A 22,442-nucleotide genomic window follows, 5' to 3' on the forward strand; every position below is an offset into this window, starting at 1 on the left:
TTCTACACCCTACCAGAATGAAAACAATGGGAACCTTCTCTGGTTACACCTCCGAGGCTTCTACAATATGCAAGCCATACGGATGCTGAGACTAAGGAAGATGAGGGAATTAATGCTATTGTACACCCTACCAGAATGAAAACAATGGGAACCTTCTCTGGTTACACATCCGAGGCTTCTACAATTTGCAAGCCATACGGATGCTGAGACTAAGGAAGATGAGGGAATTCTACAATTTACAATTCATGTCCCATCTGCTCAGCGCGGTAAAGTTCCAACGAGAATGGTTCCCTTCGTACTCCAATCAGAGTAAATGTAAATAAAAAATGAATAACCATTTTCAATTTCGTTGCAAAACGAAAATACAGCCGAACCATATTCTAGTCCAATCAGAGTTTTTTTTAAAACTACTTATATCGCAGTATGGTTATCACGAAGTATGGAAAACTTTGAGACTTTAAGAAATGATTCCCAAGTGGTCGCAGAATGTTCTACTGTTGCGCTGGTTCTCTTGTAGATGTTGAACAAATGTTTACAGATTTAAGTCAAATACATATATAGTTGTATGGTTTGTTCAACAGTAACTGGTTGAGTTCAATTAGTGCGGTCGTAAATATTATTAAATTTATCTGACCTGGCCCATTGTTAAAACCCACCCGGAGCGATAAGCAACCGAGGTAGACAGAGTTGGTCTTTTGACAATTAACACTGACTAGACAGTACTCCCATAATAAAGCAAAGAAATTTTACCAGAAAAAATATTTAAATTTTACCTGAAACCGGGCCTTTTATACTATTATCGGTTAATCCAGGATGTTTATAGTGGTAACTAATTGAACTCAACCATTTACTGTTAAACATACCAAACATAAAATTTCTATAAAAAAATTATTTTAACACCTTCTGTAACTTTTTTGAGATTTTTCATAATTGAACTAAAGTTTGTAAAAATAGTAGAACCATTTTTATATGTTGCTTTTTAACTGAATTTGTTTGAAATAAAACAAATATTTTTTATACTTTTAACGTAATCATAATATAATTTTCGATGAGTGACACAATTTTGTTTTGGCTATTTTTTAGAGTTCTATTGAATTTTGGCGGTCAATTTTAGGGGTTAGAGTTGTTAGATACGTTTTCTGATACGTGTGTGACAGATGGTTTGTAATCGATGACAGACGAACGAGAGTACATTACACAAAAACGGTTATACGAGAGTATTTTTTGGGTTTTTATTGCAGCTTTTCATACATTGTTGTGTGATTTTTATGAAGTGTATACTAGCGCTTCCGCTATTCGCTATTAACTGTTACAAAAATAAATGAATTCAGTGATAAATTAGAACGATTTACCAGCGGCACGTCGTATAAATATTAAAATTTTAAATAATAAATGAGATTTATGGTATATAATAGTTTTATTTCGATGATATTTTCATGGAGTTTAATAGTAATTGTTGTTTCTGACGTTATTAATTTTATAACTTTGTTTGTGTCATTTATTAGCTCTAACGACCGTTTTTTAGGTGGGCGTGCAGTGAATGTGTATCGGTAGCGATGTTTTTGCGCGCTAAGTGGAACGTCGTTACGATTAACTTCAAAAAATGAGAAAATACGACCTTATTACGACTTTTTTCTTTTGTATAAAACGAAAATAGCGTAAACTTGCAGGAAACATAATTAATATACACACGCCAGTAAAGAAACGAGCTTTTTAAACGACTGTTGTCCGTAAGGGTCAACTTACTAAGGATTAATTTTGAACTAACCTTTTTAATCTCTTAAATTGGCCAAGGTGAGATAGATCGTGATCGTGAGACAGTGGGAGACGATTGTAGACTCTGTCCACCGAAGTAGAAGTTCTAGCCAGATCAACAAGCTGGATCGAACTTAGTTCTTGGCGTTCTTCACGGAATTTTGTACAATCTCCAGCGCGCATCGATGTTAGTGGTCGGTTGTTAAAGGGAGTGCGGACACAGAGAGGATTAGCTATTGACAAGCGATGAGGACGTTATCGTTATATCGATTATTGTCCATTCTCTTTACATATTGCTCGGTATTCTTTAATTTTGTCTTTTACTCTTCTTAAATATATCATTTCCCTAGCTTGAATTCTAGAATTCCTTCTTTGTCTTATTACCCAGCTTTCATATCCATATAAGACAATAAGTATGGCCGTTATCTTACAAGCTTTATCATTCTGCATTTCTTGTCTTATGATTCAATGTTCTATGCCTTGTTCTGCACATACAGTGTGAGTCACGATGAACTGCACATACTCGTACCTGGTATAAAGTATACCATAATTTAATAATATATAGGGAGAGTTGTGATTTTTGACTGATATTTCTTTTAGTCATCAACTTTTCTTCTTATTCTTCCTTTATATAACCAATTTTGCTTGTTAATTGACGGGTTGTTGCCTCTATGGAAGATTGTCACTCCATCTCTTGCATAGTCGACCGTTACTTCTTCTACAACTTTGTGATTTATCCCTTGCTATTTTAACTTGACTCTTTAAATGACTTATGTCATTATAATGATTTGCTGTTTCCAGTTTTTTTTCTCTTTATATTAGTCTATACCTTGTATATTGCAATTTGTTCTAATCTCGTACTCCTTTATTTGGTCTCTTAATGTGTTTCCCTTAAGTCTTCTGAGTATTCTCATTTCTACTGTTTCTAGCACTCTCTACATTTTGGCTGTGTTGTCTTGTTTCTGATGCGTATGTCATTATTGGTTTTATACTCGCCTTACAGATTTCTGTTTTTCTCACAGTTAAATGTCGGTTACATCATTAAGGGTTATTAAGGTATCAATCAGGACAACATCAATCCCAAATAGACTACTTCATCATAAGGAAAGAATTCATACGTGAATGCAAGGACTGCAAGGTAATAGTTAGTGAGACAGTAAGCCAACAACATAAGCTGCTTGTTCTGGACATCGAAGTAAAAAGTGAAACTAAACAAAAATATCGGAGAGGACCACAAAAAATCAAGTGGTGGCTGCTGAAAGATGAGAAAGAAGGTCTATTCAGGAGAAGAATAGTAGAAAAAATATGTTGGAACCTGAAAGGAAGCCCTAATACAATTTGGAGAAAAATGGCCAGTAGTATTAGAGAGACTGCTATTTAAATACTTGGGAAAACGTCAGGAAAAAAGTTTGAGGATAAAAAGACTTGGTGGTGGTCAAACGAAGTAAAAGGAAAAATAAAAGGGAAGAGAAATTATATAAAAAGTGGCAAGAAACCAGATCTGACACAGATCTTCAAAACTATATGGTGGCGAAAAAGGAAGCAAAAGTAGCAGTAGCAAAAGCCAAAGCAGAAGCGTATTCAAACCTATACGATCAACTTGATACCAGGGAAGGCGAAACGAAGATATATAAAATAGCCAAACAGAGAGCAGAGAAAGCAAAAGATTTTAATCAGATTAGATGTATCAGAGATGAAAATAATAAAATACTAGTTCACGAAAGGGATGTCAAAAAGAGATGGAGAAAGTACTTTGACAGCTTATTAAATGAAGAATTTGACAGACAGCCTGTAGAGTCAACGGAGACAGTAGCAGCAATGGTCACCAAAATAACAAACGAGGAAGTGGCTCAAGCGCTTCAAAAAATAAAGAAAGAAAATCGGTAAGACAAGATGATATTCCTGGGGAAGTATGGAGAGCATTGGGAGAGACAGGAACAAGGTGGCTAGCAGGTCTATTTAATAGAATTATGGAAGTTGGACAAATGCCAGACGAATGGAGAAGCAGTATACTGGTACCTGTTTACAAAAACCAAGGGAGATATACAACAATGTACAAACTACAGAGAAAACTGCTTAGCCACACCATGAAAATATGGAAAAGAGTAATTGATAGACGGATACGTGAAGAGACCGAAATATCCGAGAATCAATTTGGCTGTATGCAGGGCAGATCAGCAACGGATGCAATTTTCATTATAAGGCAGTTGATGGAAAAATACAGGAGTAAAGAAACAAACGCTCATATGGTATTCATTGATCTTGAGAAAGCATATGATAGAGTTCCTCGTGAGATTCTGTGGTGGGCACTCAATAAGAAAGGAGTCCCTGGTGAATATGTAAAGATTGCGAGGGACATGTATGAGGGAGTAACGACTAGTGTTAGGACAGGTGTGGGAGATATTGATAAATTTCATGTGAAAGTAGGATTGCACCAAGGCTCTGTGCTTAGTCCGTATTTATTCTCATTAGTTTTGGATCAGATAACAGCGAAACTACAGGGTAACATTCCATGGTGCTTAATGTATGCTGATGATGTCGTGTTAGTAGAAAATAGTGAAAGAGACTTAGAACAAAAACTGGAACAGTGGAGGCAAGCTAACGATTGATGTTCCGACAAAATATATTCTGAATTCAAAAATGGTGTTTTAATATTCCTTATTTTTTTAGTAGCTATAATCTTCTCATAAATTATCGAAACACGGTTATTTAAAACACTTGCCAGAGTTCATATATAACAATCGGATCGGAAAGCGGCCATTTTTACCGCCGTTGCTCATAAATAACTTTTTGTCGGAGCACACACCTGTACTAAACGATTCTGTAGAAAAACCACTACCCACCGCCATAAACACCAGAAAAATGTATAATTTAATATCCCACATCCTATAATTTAATATTGAAAAGCATGATGAAATTAATTACCTTTTAATTGTGGGTTTAAACATAAAAGTCAATCAAAAAATTTATTGTAATCCGTCGCAGATAATAAATTTTCTATAGGCGTTCGTCTGTCGTCGAGTTATAGTAGGATACGGTTGTTTTTTTCTTTTTTGTATTCTATACTTAAATATATTATAATAAATACTGTCTAATAGACTTGAGATATTTTGAATAATTTATATTTTTTAAGTCGTATGGCATACTTAGTAAATGGAAAAAATTGAAAGTGCCATTGTTTATTATATCGCCATTTTTTTATAAACTAAGTGGGTGTGGTGTGGATTTCTATGATCATAAAAAGTTTTAATTTCTTTCTTATACAGGGTATTTGGTAAAGAATGGGCCATAGCCTAACCTTAGATTCCTGACGTTAAAATAGGTCGATTTGAGCTAACTTACCTTACTTATCCTTACCTTACTTATAACTTACCTTACCTTACTACAAAAGTTGATAATACCCGAAATACAGGGTGTCAAAGTTAAACTTTTATTTTATTTATTTTTGAATATTTCCTGACAGGCATGGGACAACAACACGAAATTTGGTAAGTGGTGCTGGCACTGTACAACCTACTAAATTATGCTAAACAAACGTTTCTGGCTACTATCAGAGGCGTACGTCGGGGGAACGTGAATGGTTAACCCTTCCCAAATTCTACGCCACTAGCGGAATTGCTATTTTAGTGCAATTTTTTGATTCTCCAATACTTTCGATGTAAATAACATAGTCTTCATTCGTAACGACAAAGCCATTAGTTTTCGAGATATTTGAAGCTAAAATCGAAGGAGCATAATACACTAATCAAAAAAAGTGTGCCTTTTCATTTGATCAAGAGTATATTATTTGCATAGAAAGTATTGCAGAATTTAAAAATTATGCTAAAATAGCAGTTTCATCAGTGGCGTAGAATTTGGGAAGGGTCAACCATCCACTTTCCCCTGTTGTACGCCTCTGGTTCTGGTAGTATCCAGAAACGATTATTTAACATAATTTAAAAGGGTGTAAAGTGCCTACACTTTCTGCCGAGTATGACACGGATATGTCATATTATTTTAAAGTATTCATTTTTTTAAATAATTTATTCTTTATTTAAAACTTTAAGAACTATGTGTGCCCGGTACTATAAAACTATTTGACATATCCTTATGATACTTAGCACAAAGTGTAGGTACTGTACACCCTACTAAATTATGTTAAATAATCGTTTCTGGTTAATACCAGAGGCGTACGACAGGGGAAAGTGAATGGTTGACCCTTCCCAAATTCTACGCCACTGATGAAACTGCTATTTTAGCATAATTTTTAGATTCTCCAATACTTGATACTGAATACTATGAAAATAATATACTCTTCATTCGTAACGATGAAGTCATTAGTTTTCGAGATATTTGAAGTTAAAAATGAAAAGGCACACTTATTTTGAATATTGTATTATGCTCCTTCGTTTTTTGCTTCGGATATCTCGAAAAATAATGGCTTTATCGTTACGAATGAAGAGTATGTTATTTACATAGAAAGCGTTGGGGAATCAAAAAATTGCATTAAAATAGAAATTCCGCCAGTGGCGTAGAATTTGGGAAGGGTCAACCATTAACGTTCCCCCGTCGTACGCCTCTGGTAGTAGCCAGAAACGTTTGTTCAATATAATTTAGTAGGGTCTACAGTACCAGTACCACTTACCAAATTTCATGTTGTTGTTCCCATGCCTGTCAGGAAATATTCAAAAATAAATAAAATAAAAGCTTAACTTTGACAGCCTGTATTTCGGTTATTATCAACTTTTGTACTAAGGTAAGTTAGCTTAAATCGACCTATTTTAACCTCAGGAATCTAAGGTTAAGCTACGGCCCATTCTTTACCAAACACCCTGTACATACTACTTTAGTCGTCAGAGACGAAGTTGCCACTGAACCTTTAAAATCCCAAGAACAAGCTGTATTTTGCTGAGAATGTCAATTTTGGGGCCCCAAAAAGATGCAAATAACTTTACTCCTCCAGCGGGATTCACTCCTAAAACTCTCCTCGTAGGCGGTTGTGAAATTGGTTCATTCCTTAATGCCACAATGAGCCATTCGAAGTTGTTCAAGCATTGGAGCAGGTATGCGACGTCTTACGCGCCTTTTGAGCAGGCCCCACATGATGCTATTTTCATAAAATTCTGTTCTCCTAATCTCCTTGAACAGTTGCAACAATGGTTGCTAGTGCAACGGTTGGTTTTTGCATTGTGTTCAAGATGATGGATGTCAAGAAAAAAGTCTTCTATAGAAAAATTGGTAGAAAATTATAATTGCATTATGAAGTGCATAAAATGCATTATGAAGTGCATAAAATGCATTCAAAAGTGCATAAACATGTCAAAATAAGCATACTGAGGGCCAGATTTTATTACTCGGGGGTTTTTGGGGTTCGCTGAACACGACTACATTATCAGAATCGACTTCCGGAGCACCTCATGCCCAGGATCACTGCTGAAGCACGTCATCTGAAGGTTCGAGGATATCGGCACTAAATATATGCAAACATATTATTTGGAGGTTTTTGGAGTCACTGAACACGAACACGCGATCAAATCCGACCCCAAGAGTACCTGGTGCCCAATGTTGCTGCTAAGGCAAGTCATCTTCTGGAGTTTCGAGGGTTTTCGGTATTGAATTGATACAAATAGATTACTCGTGCAGTTTTTGGGGTTGCTGAAAACGAATACTCCATCAGAACCGACACCCGGAGCACCTGGTGTTTAGGGTCACGTCATCTTCTGAAGTTTCGAGTGATTTCGGCACTAAATTGATGCAAACAGATTACGTGAGTGGTTTTTGAGGTTACTGAATACGAATATGCCATCTGAATTGACCCCCGGACCACCTGGTGCCCAAGGTCACTGCTTAGGCATGTTATCTTCTGGAGTTTGGAGCATTTTTGGGTAACAAGTGCACCGAGGGACGGTTCTGGTGGTGTCATCTTGGTCAGCGACCCCAAAAACCCCCGAGTAATCTGTTTGCATCAATTTAGTGCCGAAAACCGTCGAAACTTCAAATGACGTGTTTAGCAGTGAACCTGGACACCAGATGCTCCTGTGGTCGATGCTGATGGCGTATTCGTCTTCATCGACCCGAAAAATTGTCGACTAACAAAATCTGTCCCTTAATACACCTATTTTACATGTTTATGGATGTTTCTGGATGCATTTTATGCACTTTAAAATGCAACTAGTCATTTCCACCCATTTTTCTAGTCACCACCCATTCAAGAGTCCCAAGTCAATGGAGGAAGAGCGAGGTCATACCCACCTTAAAGAAAGGAAAAGACCCGACTCTGACTGATAGCTACTGGCCAATATCACTCACAAGCTCCTTATGCAAAGTAGCCGAAAAAATGGTTCTGGACAGACTGAACCGAGCCATAACCCATCTTGATTGACGACGGACAAGCGTCGTCATATATTATATCTCATCGTCTCAAGAAATCATTGGTAAGTCCCTGGATAGTTGAACTACAAGCATTCAACATTCAAGTATCTTGCCACATTCCTTTGACTTTCTACGTTTTCCAGCAACGTAACAATCTGAACAGATTTTTGATATTTTTCTAGCATTGTTATAAAATACATTTAACTAGGGAGGCCAGTGTAACACTAAGATTTCTCCAAAACTCTTTAGAACACTATAAAATTCATACAGTTCTCAAAATCATCATTTCCGGAAATCAGTACACGTGATAGTCCATTTAATTTCTTCTTCTTGACGTCACTATCCGTGACGAATGTTGGCGATCATCATGGCAATCTCAAAAGCTACACATATGTTGTGTTGAACACGGTTCTGAGGTTTCCCTAACCAGGATGTTCTTCTTCTTCCTGGACCTCGCTCTCCAAATATTTTTCCTTGGCCATTTACTTTAATTAACATAAAACAAATTAAAAGAAACTGAGAAACTAAATAAAAAATATAAAATTTCCTAAATTTTTGGGTGGCTCGTTTTCTCTAACGTCCAGTGTATACTTATACAACTTTAATCAACTTATGGCTTCTGTTGCAAAAAGATAACAGTTTTGTAATAAAATTTGATATTTACATAATTTATTCTTGAAAATTCTAACCTAGATTTGTTTTTTGAGTGTTAAAATAAAACTTACGTATATACATCCACAGGCATTTTTACAAATAATAAAGATAATGAGTAATGAGGAATCGCACATATTCTGTTTTTCACAGTATTATAACAGAGTTAGCAATGCCTAATGACTCTTGTACACGTTTTGTCTTATACTTGCCTCCTGCATAACCTAAATAATTAGGCATTGGCAACATGTTATTGGGGTAGACACTTAAGGTGATGGTTTTTTAAATATTATCATCATTAAATTGTGTTGTTGTTTCCAGCAACAGCAACAACAAGGCCTTCAACAATTGCTTGTAAGTAGTTTCTTTAGTTTAGTTTTTTAGTAGATAATTGTGGGATGATTCAAGAAAAAGTTTGAAACGTTTGTAAGTAACTGAATATTTGAAATTTTAAGCAATAGTTGCTGTTTGTTTGTTAGTTCTATGAGTATATTTTTAGTCTACAACAGAATACAAAAAACTGTTCCATTTTCTTAACTGTTCTCATTTCTACAGAAATGAATTTTCTGTAGTCGGCTGTATACCATAGATCACAATAATTTGTATTAAACAATTCTTTATAAAAGATATATTCATTTAAAAGAACTATTTCGGGCTACATCACATGTTTTCGGAGTGAAAATTCCATCTTCAGTGCTGCCACAAGATATACATATTATAAAAACCCTTTACATGTTATAAAATTGATATTATATTACATTGTGGCTGATAATTTTATAGGATGTTTTAATTTTAAAATGATTGTTACTTCACGGCAACGTAAAACTCACAACTAGGGGGTTGTTGACTCGAAGAGAACCTCTCGGAACGGACCTTAGGTAGCAACTGTTGCTGATCACTCTCAATTGCTATCTAAAGTCCATTTACAAAAGTTTCTCTTCGGGCCAGCAATCCCTTAGTTGGGAGTTTTACGTTGGAATGAAGTGAAAAAAGTTAAAATTGAAATATCCTATGAAATTATCAGCAATAATGTAATATAATACCAATTTTATAACATTCAAAATGTTTTAACCCATGTATCTAGTGGCTTTAAACATGTATAGGTACCTTGTAGAAGCACTGAAGATGGAATTTTTATACTGAAAACGTTGGGTAATGTAGCCATAAAGAGTCCTCTTAAATAAATATACCTTTTATAAAGAATTTGTTAATAAAAATTTTGTGATTTATGGTATACATCGGTTTTTGCTCGAAAAAAAAGCTTACAACCAATGCATACAGCCAGTAATAACATGGTTCCAAAACCATAACTTTGACAAAACATTCTGCAAATAAATTGAGAATAACCCAAAGAAAATTGGAAAGAGCAATGTTGGAAATAACAAGAAGAGATATTGTACCAAATAGGATAGTGAGACAGAGGGCTAAAGTGACAGATCTCATAGAAAAAATTACACAAGAAAAATGCAGATGGGCTAGACATGTAGCACATTTAAATGATAATAGGTGGACCAAGAGACTCATAGAATGAAGACCTAAAGAAGATAAAAGACACTGAGGTAGACCACCAAAAAGATGGATGGATGACTTGAGAACAACAGTGAGAAATTGGATACAGAAGCACAAGATAGAGAACAATGGAAGAATATGGAGGAAACCTATATCCAACAGTTGATGCAAGAGGTTAAGGAATGAGGGTGATGATAATGATGGTATACACCGGTTGGACCAGATATGCCAGCGTTAAGCCAGCGTCAAGTTAGCATCAAGTTAGCGTCAAGTCAGCAATGTTTAAGCGATGGTCCATCCGGTCCATACTCTGCTCATGATGGTAGGGAAATCACATACAAGGAAACAGTAGCGATCAACAGGTATCGAAAACGCGTTCCAAGATTGCGGCTGTAATTTTGAATATTTTTTCGAGATATTTGGCACACGTATTCGTAATATAATAAAGAATGGCGGTACAGAGCCCAATTTGAAAAATATATTAATATATGGAAATTACTCTGTAATTAAATACAATATTAAAAAAAAGAATGTGTGTGTACTTTGTACGCACGTAAGAAGTTAAACTTCTATTACATATTATGTGATTTTAACGAAATTGATATAATGTACTTTAAACAGTTTATTTATATTTTATTTAAATATTAAACTAATTTTAATACTTACTACTTTCCAAAAATTTTTATTAAGACAATATCAAAAATTTACAAAAATAAAAGAATAAAACGCACACAAACACATTGAAAAATGCCACAAAGAAAAAATGATTTCTGAACGATAATAATTGTTGGCAAAAATTTAAAATACGCATTTTCTGAAAAAAAAAATTATATAATAAATATACTTACAATCATAAAATGCATGAAAAAATAAAAAAATAAAAACTTGCATCGGGATTCGAACCCGCGAATTTGGGGACGCTTTGATTCGTAATCGAAGCCTAGACTCACTCATCCAATTACTCATTATTTGTCATGTGGAAAAATAGGTCAACTGAACGTTTTACTGTTTGACAGTTATTCTGAATTTAAATCAAATTATGTAGTTTGATTTTTGTGGAAAAAAATATTAAAATATAACAAAACAGTAAGAGAACAATATATTAGATGAAGATTGGTAGAACTTTTGTTGGTAATCAAATTAAGCATGTAAATCAAAGCATTACATACCTACTAGATAAATAAATCTACGCCAAAAAATCATAATTTAAAAATAAAAATCGGACCTAATTTCGGATTTCTCTCTAAAATCCCCATTCTTGAGAAAATAAATTTATTCCAACCTAATCCAAATGTATAATTACAATACGATTATAATAAAAACTACTTACCAAATTAGAATACTTACCAAATGAGTCCTTGTCCAAAATAGTCCAAAAGTCCAAAAATATATATGAAAACTATTTAAAAAGGCAGTATAACTATTAACTAACTTTTGTTTGTTGTTTCTTTTCACACAAATTTCAAAACGCAACAACCATAAATAATCAAACCACAGCTTTGCCACAGCCGACATATTGAATAATTTTTGACATGTCATTTGAACATCCAATCAGAAAAAAGTTATAATGCGCATGCGCCGGGATCGTAGGTTTTAACATATAAAAAGTCACCCTCATATCGCGCGTAAAGAAGTATAACTTTTTTATCCGATGTCTAGATTTTGTGTAATTTTGGAACTACTAATGAAATAACAAAATTTAGTAGTTCCAAAATGACACACAATCTAGGCATCAGATAAAAAAGTTTATTTGAAGAAAGTGTATTTTTTTGTTCTTCTTAATGGCGGTACAGGCTCGTTTTTTTAATATTGTATTTAATTACAGAGTAATTTCCACATATTAATATATTTTTCAAATTGGGCTCTGTACCGCCATTCCTTATTATATTACGAATACGTGTGCCAAATATCTCGAAAAAATATTCAAAATTACAGCCGCAATCTTGGAACGCGTTTTTGCTACCTGTTGATCGCTACTGTATCACCTTAAGTACGGAGAGCTGTACCACGCATTCTTCGTTTGATTGTTGTGATGATGGTTCATGTATGTCTTTGATTTTTCGTAGTTTTATTTTTGTTGAACCTTGAAATAAAGGCAAAATAGAGTGATGAGCGCGCTAATAACCGGCAGAATAACGCAAAAGATGGAAAACATAATACATTGCGAAGTAAAGAGAGATGAAACAAGTAGAGGTGGAAATTATCGATATACACATATAAATTAACATTACATTACATAGTTGGACCTTTGGACGCATCGAAGGAATATGACAACTGTCACTGTGACAGGAGAATTTTATAAAATACATACTCCCGTCACAGACGTCTAAAGATGGGAAACTATATAATATAATGTTAATTTATACATTTATACCGATAATTTCCACCTCTAGTTTCATCTCTCTTTATTTAGCAATGTATTATGTTTTCCATATTTTGCGTTATTCTGCCGGTTATTAGCGCGCTCATCACTGTATAGTTAATTGTGAAAGTTAGATATCAACATGTTTAGTTCTGGAAAATATTTCGATGAAAGCAAAAACGAAAAAGAAAAAGGCAGTCCGAAGAAATTAAAATTAATATTTAAAAAAAAATTAAAATTTAAAATTAGTCAGTACTGATGAGTTTATTGACGAAAAACCAAGTGACCAGTGCTCGAAAAATAAAGAATTGGATTTAACTAAACGTAGCAGTATACAGAAGCACCATCCGACGCCAGTATATATTCAAAAAACCACAACAAGGTATGTACCACCGTTTACCAATTACCAACTGTCAAACGTGATACCTTAGGAACTGGTGAAATGGTAAATATAATTTTAGCAAGCATGTACGATAGTAAAACGGTTAATATTTAATATTAAAAATTTATGTAAAATGTTACTCCTAGTAGAATCGATATGAAATTTGTTTTCTCAGTTCTTATGAAAACTGATGAAGAAAATAAAAGGCAGTTAATATTTCATTTTGTTTCAAGAGGTAGGTAGACATCATCCTCTTGCGTACGTTTCACTCTTTTGAGCTCTTCAGAGAGGACCATGGTCTGCTCCTCTGAACCAAAAGGAAAACCAACTGTCTCACTAAACAAAATTCTAAACAACAAGCCGAAAATGCGAGCATTATCATAACGAAAACTTTGTTTATTTACGTATTTTAATTCATAATATGGGAAATTGCTATTATGAAAAGTAGTTTAGAATTAAAAATTATGTTTTAATGTGCAATTATATCATTCTAATTTAAATGTTGTGAACTATAAAGGTACTTTACTCTTGATCGAAATTCATATTTTTTTATATACCTCGTATAAAATTAATAAAATTTGATATAATATGATGGTTGCTTCATAAATCTTAGACCATGAAGAGCTTTTTACGAAGAATAACTTTTCTTCGTCAAATTAAAAATAAAAGAGTTATAAATGAAAATGTTGTTGGTATCCATAATTTGAGAAAAATCTTCAAATATTTTTCTCCATTAGAAAGATGTAATTGCACATATCAGACCATAATTTTTTATACCAAACAATATTATTTCATATACTGTCGGTTCGCTAAACTCAGACACAACTGGCTAGTGATTTTAGTCAATAATTTTGCCAATTGGGCAAAAAAAAATGATTACTAATTAGTTAATAATTAATAAATAATTAGTAATTTTGAAAATTTTGGCAAAATTCGCAAAAAAACAAAAAAAATACCTACTAAAATCACTAGCCAGTTGTGTCGAGTTTAGCGAACCGACTATATTTTAATTTCATAGCAAATGGAACAGTTCATTTATTATAAAGGGGAGGCCGTATACTCGTATAAACCTTTTTAAAGCTGTTAATAAATTATTGCTTTTAAAATATACTCAAATTGTATTTTTAAACATTTTATTTATTTTATATAATAATTAAATTCACACGAAATTGACACGAAGTGTCAAACTCAAATGTAAATAACCTATGCTTTGCTTAACAAATCGAGATTAAAAAAACTAGCCTACATAATAGCAACGATTTCAGCTGGACGTGTAGTGTGTCGGCAAAAAATAAAACGATTGTGACGTCACATTTTAGACTTTGAGGTTGATTATCTCGAAGAAGGTTAGAAATATCGAAATGCCGTGTTCAGATTTGGATTCAGAAAAAAAAACTACATAAGAATCCATCGATAAATCTGATCTGAGTATTGCAGGAGCGGCAACGCAATAACACACACTTTTGCGAATTTATAAATGAAATGTTTTCGTTGATAATTTGCTTTTGGACGCTGTAGCGACATCTAGAAAACATTTCCGAACTTTTAGATCCGAAAATCTAAAGACTTCTACTGGAACCAAGTTTTGGTAACAATCCAAATTCGTGCCTTCTAAAATTTGCAAGGCAAACGATCGATAAATAAGAAGAAGACTAGGGGGAATCTAAGATTGCATTTCACAAACCGTCTATTTATCTAGGTAAAATTCCATCGAATCTTGGTTCCTTGTACTCAGATAGAAGTAAAACTAATAGAAAATGAGAGGCAGTTGATACTTCATTATGTTCCAAACTGCCATTATGTTCATCATGTTCCAGCTGCCTTCTCCATTGTCTATACATCAACCATACGACGAATATGAATACTAGGGCAAATGCTACTATTCCCAATATTTCTGGAATAGATATATCGTATTCCTTTTCTTTGGTAGCTGTGGTGCCTCCGCTGTTTCCCGCCTGGTTTATAAATACTTGCTCCTCCTTCTCTTTGTTTTGGTTATTTCCCATATTCTACTTCTTCTCAGCTTCCTGTCGTCTCAGCTGTCCAGGTTTAAAGGGCTAGGGGCCGCGATGTTATGTTGTTATTGTTACGTTGGTAGATTGCCATGATAATCTTACGGGGTTGAAATGTCGAGTTGAAACACTGACTCTAACTTTATAACTTTATTTACGATTTACAACATCAATCAACATAAGGTTACTAAATGTTGTTTCGCGGGGTGGTCCTTTAGGACACCCTTCTCGCAGGACGGCTCACTAGCATAGTAACGATCGGAATAATAACAATACTATAATTATAATACATAATCCCTCTTTGGGCTATTTATATCTCCTTATAATTTGGACTTTGAAAAGTAAAACTATACGTGAGTCTCTACGAGGTTACACAAACAAAACTGCATTAATCAACCTTCGTTTTGTTTGCCTATTTAGAAACAATATCTTTTGTAACAACCGAAATTATTTAAAATTATATACATCTTTTTATACATATTATATTATACAGTAGGAGTTTTTTCCTTACTGTACAAGGTGACCAACATGCTCTTACGTACGTTTCACTCTTTTGAGATCTTCATGGGGGCCGAAGATCTTTTGAGATCTTTACTTTTATTTTTTTATTTGTTTTACTCCTATCTAAGTACAAGGAGCCAATAGTCGATGGAATTTTACCTAAATAAATAGACTGGTTGTGGAATGCAATATTAGATTCCCCCTAGTCTTCTTTTTATTTATCGTTCGTTTGCCTTGTCAATTTTATAAGAATTTTGGTTGTCACCAGAACTTGGTTCCAACAGTAAGTAAAAGTCTAGATAATTGATGGATCCGACCGTTACTTGATGGAAGTTCATTTTATCTCACAATAAAACACTGAAAAACGTTTGTTTTTCTATACTTCCACAAAATTTATTATAACTATGTTATTACTACAGCTGTTTCGGCAAAGTCGAAATTTATCACTTGAGAAAGGCACTTTGCCGAAACAGCTGTAGTAATAACATAATTGTAATAAATTTTGTGGAAGTATAGAAAAACAAACGTTTTTCAGTGTTTTATTGTGAGATAAAAGTCTTTAGATTTTCGGCTCTAAAGCTTCTAATAATTGTTCTTACGAAAAAGTACATGACGTTAAAAAAATCCATTTTGGTGTCACGAATGGATGTGATGTGATTAAAATTTGATGTTTATGTCAGAAAATTATCACAAAACGTGTATTTTTCTATAAAAAAAAACTATAGGATTGTAGAACTTTCAGTGTAACATTTTTCTTGGATCATCCTGTAAAACGAGATAGAGTTAGAAATTAAGGGTTGTCGTACGAGGGTTGCGTGTATAATGTTGTCACAAGAAATTTTCTTTGTTTGTAGTCTACTTTAAGGGTAGTTTTTGTTATTGTTACATACTTACCGACAAATCGCATGAGACCTTCTCATTAGCGAACCCGTTTGTAGGTAACAAAATTTTAATCTAGATTTATTTGACGAAGGGACTTGTGAGGAAATTGCACGGTGTTTTGTTGGAGAACGGAATTAGGGTTTAGGGGATAATTTAGATTTGGGGAACACATTTTTTTCTTTTCGAAACAAAAATGTATACGTAATATGTACTTAATTAAGAGCTGGAACTTTGTAGAAAATCGTTATCGAGTTTAGCTCATTTTTGGTAGTTAGATTTAGTTATATAAAATTCTTAAGTTCTTAATTTCTCAACTTCTTAGATATGATTGATTCACTTTGTTACAAAATTTACTTTTCTATGATCTTTTAGGCACTCATGTTTAATTTTAGTTGACTTTATTTATTTTTAATAACTTACACGTAAACAAATGAAAAAAAACACTGAATGTATATCCTTTATTTTACAAACTACGATATCTAATTTATTTATTACACTAAATCTAATAATTTATCTAATTACAAATTCAAAAATATACCGCGTCCGTTACATATCAAAGTACACCGACGTTTTCAAATTCACAACTGCCCTGCCCATTACATAAACCTATTATTTATACAACATTCAATGTTCTAGAAATAAATATCATCTCGAATAATATTTACAAGAAATAAGAAAGAATTTACTCCAAAAGTCGAGAAGGAATAGAACATCATAAATCATAAAAGGTTACTTGGTAAACAACTCGGGTCTGTTAGGCCGGGAGCTGACAGCAGTCTGTGACATAATTATGTCACAATTTGTTATCTGGCATTAGTCATGTATTTTCACGCATCAAATTTTATTTGTGTTGACTTATACAAGGACTACGTGTCTGCTTACTGGTATTTCTGACTCATGTTCTCTTCTTTCTTGACTGGCTTCACAACTCGGGGAGAGTCGTCGCCGCATTCACTATGACTCTCCATCTTCTACGATCTTGCGCTTCCATTTCCCATTGTTGTACCCTAATCCTAGATAAATCGGCTTCAACATCATCCTTTCATCTTTTTCTGGAACGGCCTGCTGATCTACTGTCTGGTCTCTCAAAAAATACTGTCCTTAACACTCTGTCTTCCTCTGATCTTACCACATGACCTGCCCATCTTATCCGGTTAGCTTTTATGTTTGAAGTTGTTTTCAGTACCATACAGAGACACCAATTCAGTATTGCGGCTTCTTCTCCACTCTTCTGTCAATTCATCCCTTTGAGGATCAAATATCATTATGATAACCTTCCTTTCAAATACCAGCAGCTTATTTATTTTCTGCTGATGTAGAGTCCATGTTTCACTTCCATATGTAACAATTGGGCGAATATGTGACATGTACAGTCTTAATTTAGATTTTCTTTTTAGCAGCTTAGATCTTAATAATGATGATATGGGAGTATAATCCTCTATTCACTGCAGCTATCCTTGCTGAGACCTCCTTTTCTACGTGGTTGTCATCTGTGATTACTGCCCCCAGATATTTAACCTCTATTACTACTTCGAAGTTATGATCTGACTGACTTGGTCTTGGATTTTTGGTTACCAGCATGCATTTCGTCTTCTCTTCATTTATTCGAAGACCCAGACTACCTGTTTCCTCTTCTCTCACGTCGCTTGTAGAATGCGCATCTTGATCATCAATCAGCAAAGGCCAACAATAGTTTTGAACCTCAATTCGCAAATCCCCTATCAACTTTGACGATATTTTACTAATTGTATATTCTAGGCCCAAATTGAATAGCAATGGTGATACGGGGTCTCCTTATCTAAGTCCTGATGTTATACTAAATGGCATCGATGTTCTGTTTCCTATCTGTTATTGTCCAGCAAATACAGTATCTTCGTTGAGTTCGTGTTTCGTCTTATTCAAAATCCTGAAATCTTAAGAAATCATTGCAGGAACTTTGACCCTCCTTACTTACGGCAAAGTTTATCACCACTAATTGTTTTAACTTAATTTGTTTAACTTTAACATGTTTAAGCAAGATCGAACTATTTAATCCCGTTGAAAAGCCAAAATATGTACAATATTTATACGTCTAAATTGTCCAAAATTAATCACATTTTTATAAAAATGAAATTTACATAAAACGGACCTAATTAGATCTATTATTACCAGGTAACTAATTTCATAGTTAAATAGTCATAGTCTAACACTAACAGATTACATATTTCAAATATTATGTCCTTAATTTCTATCCAAAAAGTGATTAAAACCCTTAATATTATGTATGACTTTAAATACCGAATACTAATGTCTTTTTCTTAACGTAGCAACAAATTCATGCCCAACAACTGCCACACGGAGCCCACGGGCCCGGTCTCCCGATGGGTCCCCATCCCGGTCTCCCTGGCATGGGCCCGGCTGGTCTGCTAGGATTCGGCGCTGGTCTCGCCGCTGGAGTTCCGGGAGCGCCGGGAGGACCTCATCCTGCCGTCGCCGGTGCGGCGCATCCCATGCTGAAGCCGGCCGATATGCACGCTAGGGATCCCCAAGATCTCAAAAGGCCTAGCAGCACAAATGCCGAAGAAAGACTGGTAAGTAAACAAATTATTTTATTTTTTTTTCTAAAGATTTATGAAAACACCCGTTTAATATATGTATTTTTTAAGGGCACCCAAAGTCCCATTTAACGATAATGTTAACATTATGTCATATAGCTCTGTAACCAAAGCACTTAGAGACCTAATTTTTGTTTTATTTTGAAACTACATGTATTGTTTAGTCCCGCGTAGATATTTGTGAAGTTAGAGTGAAAGAAACATTTATTTTAAATTTTTTTAAAATACTCTTACAAAAAAAACCCAAAAAAGTTTAGATATTATTTTTTATTTTACTTGTTTTTGTACATTTTTCAATAAAAATTTACGCGGGACTAGATATTCTATCTACAATTACTGTAAAAATTTGGACCTTTTATCATCTAATTCTAAGGCCTAAGGAACCCGAGATATCTGACATCAAAAGTTAAAAACGTAGTATGTATTCGGGAAATCGCAAAAACATAAAACACTCTAATAGGTTATAAAGCTACCGGTACACGGTAAGTTGAGTGCAGACGTTCAGAAAACAAATAGTTTTGTAACCATGGATATTTTATATTATAATGTGTTATATATCGTTGGAAAGAGAAGATTTCAGAGAATAATTTTCAATCATAACCCAAAAAACTTAAAAAATTCAATTTTCGGACTTTGGCTTCCCTTAATGTTCCAGTCGGGGTAACATTAGGTACAATCTGTTCCCTGATAGAACAATGGTCTCATTCAGGAGAGGAAAAAGTGAGGGAGCAGTTCCCGATGGAGCGGTAACAGTTGTGTTTCGTCCTGTGAACGCTCCGTTCCCTAAATTCGTGACAGCCTATCACTTTCTGTTATATGTGAGGTTATATAGTTGCCTCTGCACAATAAATTGTTTTTTTTTTCATAATCACGGTCAAAGACAGTGGCGTGCTGGCTATATAAATGAAACGGTGCAATCACCTAGAGGCTGCGACCTCTTGAGGCCGGTCAAATAAGTTTTTTTCACAAAAAATGCACGAAGACGATGCTGTTGTCACATTCCATTCTTGTGAGTCGTTCGGTAAATGAGTTGTTTAAAGTAGATATATTGATTTCGTTGAAATCATAATATGAAGTTAGATTATATTATAATAGAAGTATAACTTCTTACTTGCGTACAAAGTACACACACACACATACACACACACACACACACACACACTCTTTTTTAGTTAAATAAGTGATTTGAAAAAAGGGCATTTCAAAAGCATAATTCTCAAGGCCATCTAAAATAAGAAAAACTTTTTTTACTATAAAACCAAATTTTTTCAAAAATAAGAAGTTCGAACCAGTCAAATTTACGGATCATATAAACAATACATATATAACGTAAATGGTAAGGCGCTAACGATTAATTTTATTTGGGGTACTAAATATGGAGATTTTGACGATGTTTTTACCAAAAAAAGAGGCCAACTTTATTTTGAGCTTAACTCTCTTAGTTCTGACATTAGGAAATTTTATAAAAAATAAAAATAAAACTTTTTATAAACATTTAGAAAAATTTTTAAAGAGTTTTCCCCGAAAATGTTTAATTTTTTGGTTATTTCACGTTGAAATATTCAATTTGAAATTGGATGAATAAAAACAATTTTTCATGAGGCACAACTTTTGCATTTACTGTGCGTTTGCTTACTTTAACTTGTGTAGTGTCTAGACTTCATAAATACACAATTTTTTTTATTAGCTACATTTTTTCTAACAATATTTTTTCGATAATATTTAATTCGATAAAATATTTATTTTTGAGTTATTTGCGAAAAACCGCCTGAAAACGTGTTTTTTTTTTGTTGAAAAATAAATATTTTCACTCACAAATAACCTAAAAAGAAGTTCGAACCAGTCAAACTTACAGATCATATAAACAATACATATACAGAGAGAGTCTGTAAAGTGGAATAAATTCAATATCTCAAATACTAATTGTTTTTTTGGAAAATGTTCAGGCCCGTCGATTAGTATTTCAAATTGTCCTTTTTGACATTCAATAAAAATGTATACAGGGTGTCCCAATTTAGAGATATGACGTCATCGTCGATTTTCTTTAATGGCAACACTGTCATTTTGATAGCTAATTTGATAGGGTTTGTAAAGTTATACATAACTGCAAAATATCAAATTTTTATTCTCTACCATTTACAAGATAATAGAAAATAACAAAGTTATATCTGTAATTTGGAATATATTCAATAATTAAAATACTAACTGTTTTTTTGAAAAATGCTCAGACCCGTCGATTAGTATATCAAATTGTCATTTTTGACATATAATAATAATGTATACAGGGTGTCCCAATTTAGAGATATGACGTCATCGTTGATTTTCTTAAATGGCAACACTATCATTTTGATAGCTATTTTGATAGCGTGTGTAAAGTTATACACATCTGAAAAATTTCAAAATTTTATTCCCTACCATTTACAAGATAATAAAAAATAACAAAGTTATGAAGAACAAGAAGTAATCAAATAATAATTGAATTTATTTATTTCAATTAAGCAAATGCTCATAACGTTGCCCATTGACAATTTGACAATAATTGAGGGCAACATTATGAGTTTTTGCTTAATTTATTGAAATAATTAAATTCAATTATTAGTTGATTACTTCTTTTTCATAACTTTGTTATTTTTTATTATCATCTAAATGGTAGAGAATACAAATTTGAAATTTTGCAGTTGTGTATAACTTTACACACCCTATCAAAATAGCTATCAAAATGACAGTGTTGCCATTTAAGAAAATCAACGATGACGTCATATCTCTAAATTGGGACACCCTGTATACATTATTATTATATGTCAAAAAGGACAATTTGATATACTAATCGACGGGTCTGAGCATTTTTCAAAAAAACAGTTAGTATTTTAATTATTGAATATATTCCAAATTACAGATATAACTTTGTTATTTTCTATTATCTTGTAAATGGTAGAGAATAAAAATTTGATATTTTGCAGTTATGTATAACTTTACAAACCCTATCAAATTAGCTATCAAAATGACAGTGTTGCCATTTAAGAAAATCGACGATGACGTCATATCTCTAAATTGGGACACCCTGTATACATTATTATTGAATGTCAAAAAGGACAATTTGAAATACTAATCGACGGGTCTGAGCATTTTCCAAAAAAACAATTAGTATTTGAGATATTGAATTTATTCCACTTTACAGACTCTCTCTGTATAACGTAAATGGTAAGGCGTAAGTAATAATCTGACTTAGATAAACAAACTCTCTTCTATAGAATAAAAGTTGCTTATAATTAGGCAATTTTCCGGATTTATTTTAAACGTATTTTTTACCCCCGAGATCGTAGAGACTTTCACCCTTCAAATAAAAGTAACCAGCAGTATAAGTCAACTTTGAAGTGGAGGGTAAGTAGAACCTAAATCCAAATTGTCAAGCAAATACGTCGTGACGCTGATAATTACACTCC

At 33.6% G+C, this 22,442-nt stretch overlaps 1 protein-coding gene across 5 annotated transcripts in view; it reads left to right on the forward strand.

Moving 5' to 3' along the window:
- Positions 1-22,442, forward strand: part of LOC114335738 (protein groucho) — a 645,524-nt gene that overhangs the window by 537,330 nt on the left and 85,752 nt on the right. For 2 of the 5 annotated variants that reach the window (XM_050644661.1, XM_050644663.1), the window contains exons 6-7: positions 9,079-9,111; positions 18,712-18,975. In XM_050644661.1, the coding sequence (XP_050500618.1) occupies positions 9,079-9,111; positions 18,712-18,975 (297 nt within the window). The remainder of the gene's footprint in view (positions 1-9,078; positions 9,112-18,711; positions 18,976-22,442) is intronic. The other 3 variants (XM_050644664.1, XM_050644665.1, XM_050644662.1) reach the window with 2 other exon arrangements.

The sequence above is a fragment of the Diabrotica virgifera genome, chromosome 2 (genome assembly GCF_917563875.1).
Source record: "Diabrotica virgifera virgifera chromosome 2, PGI_DIABVI_V3a".
In the NCBI taxonomy this organism is placed as follows: domain Eukaryota; kingdom Metazoa; phylum Arthropoda; class Insecta; order Coleoptera; family Chrysomelidae; genus Diabrotica; species Diabrotica virgifera.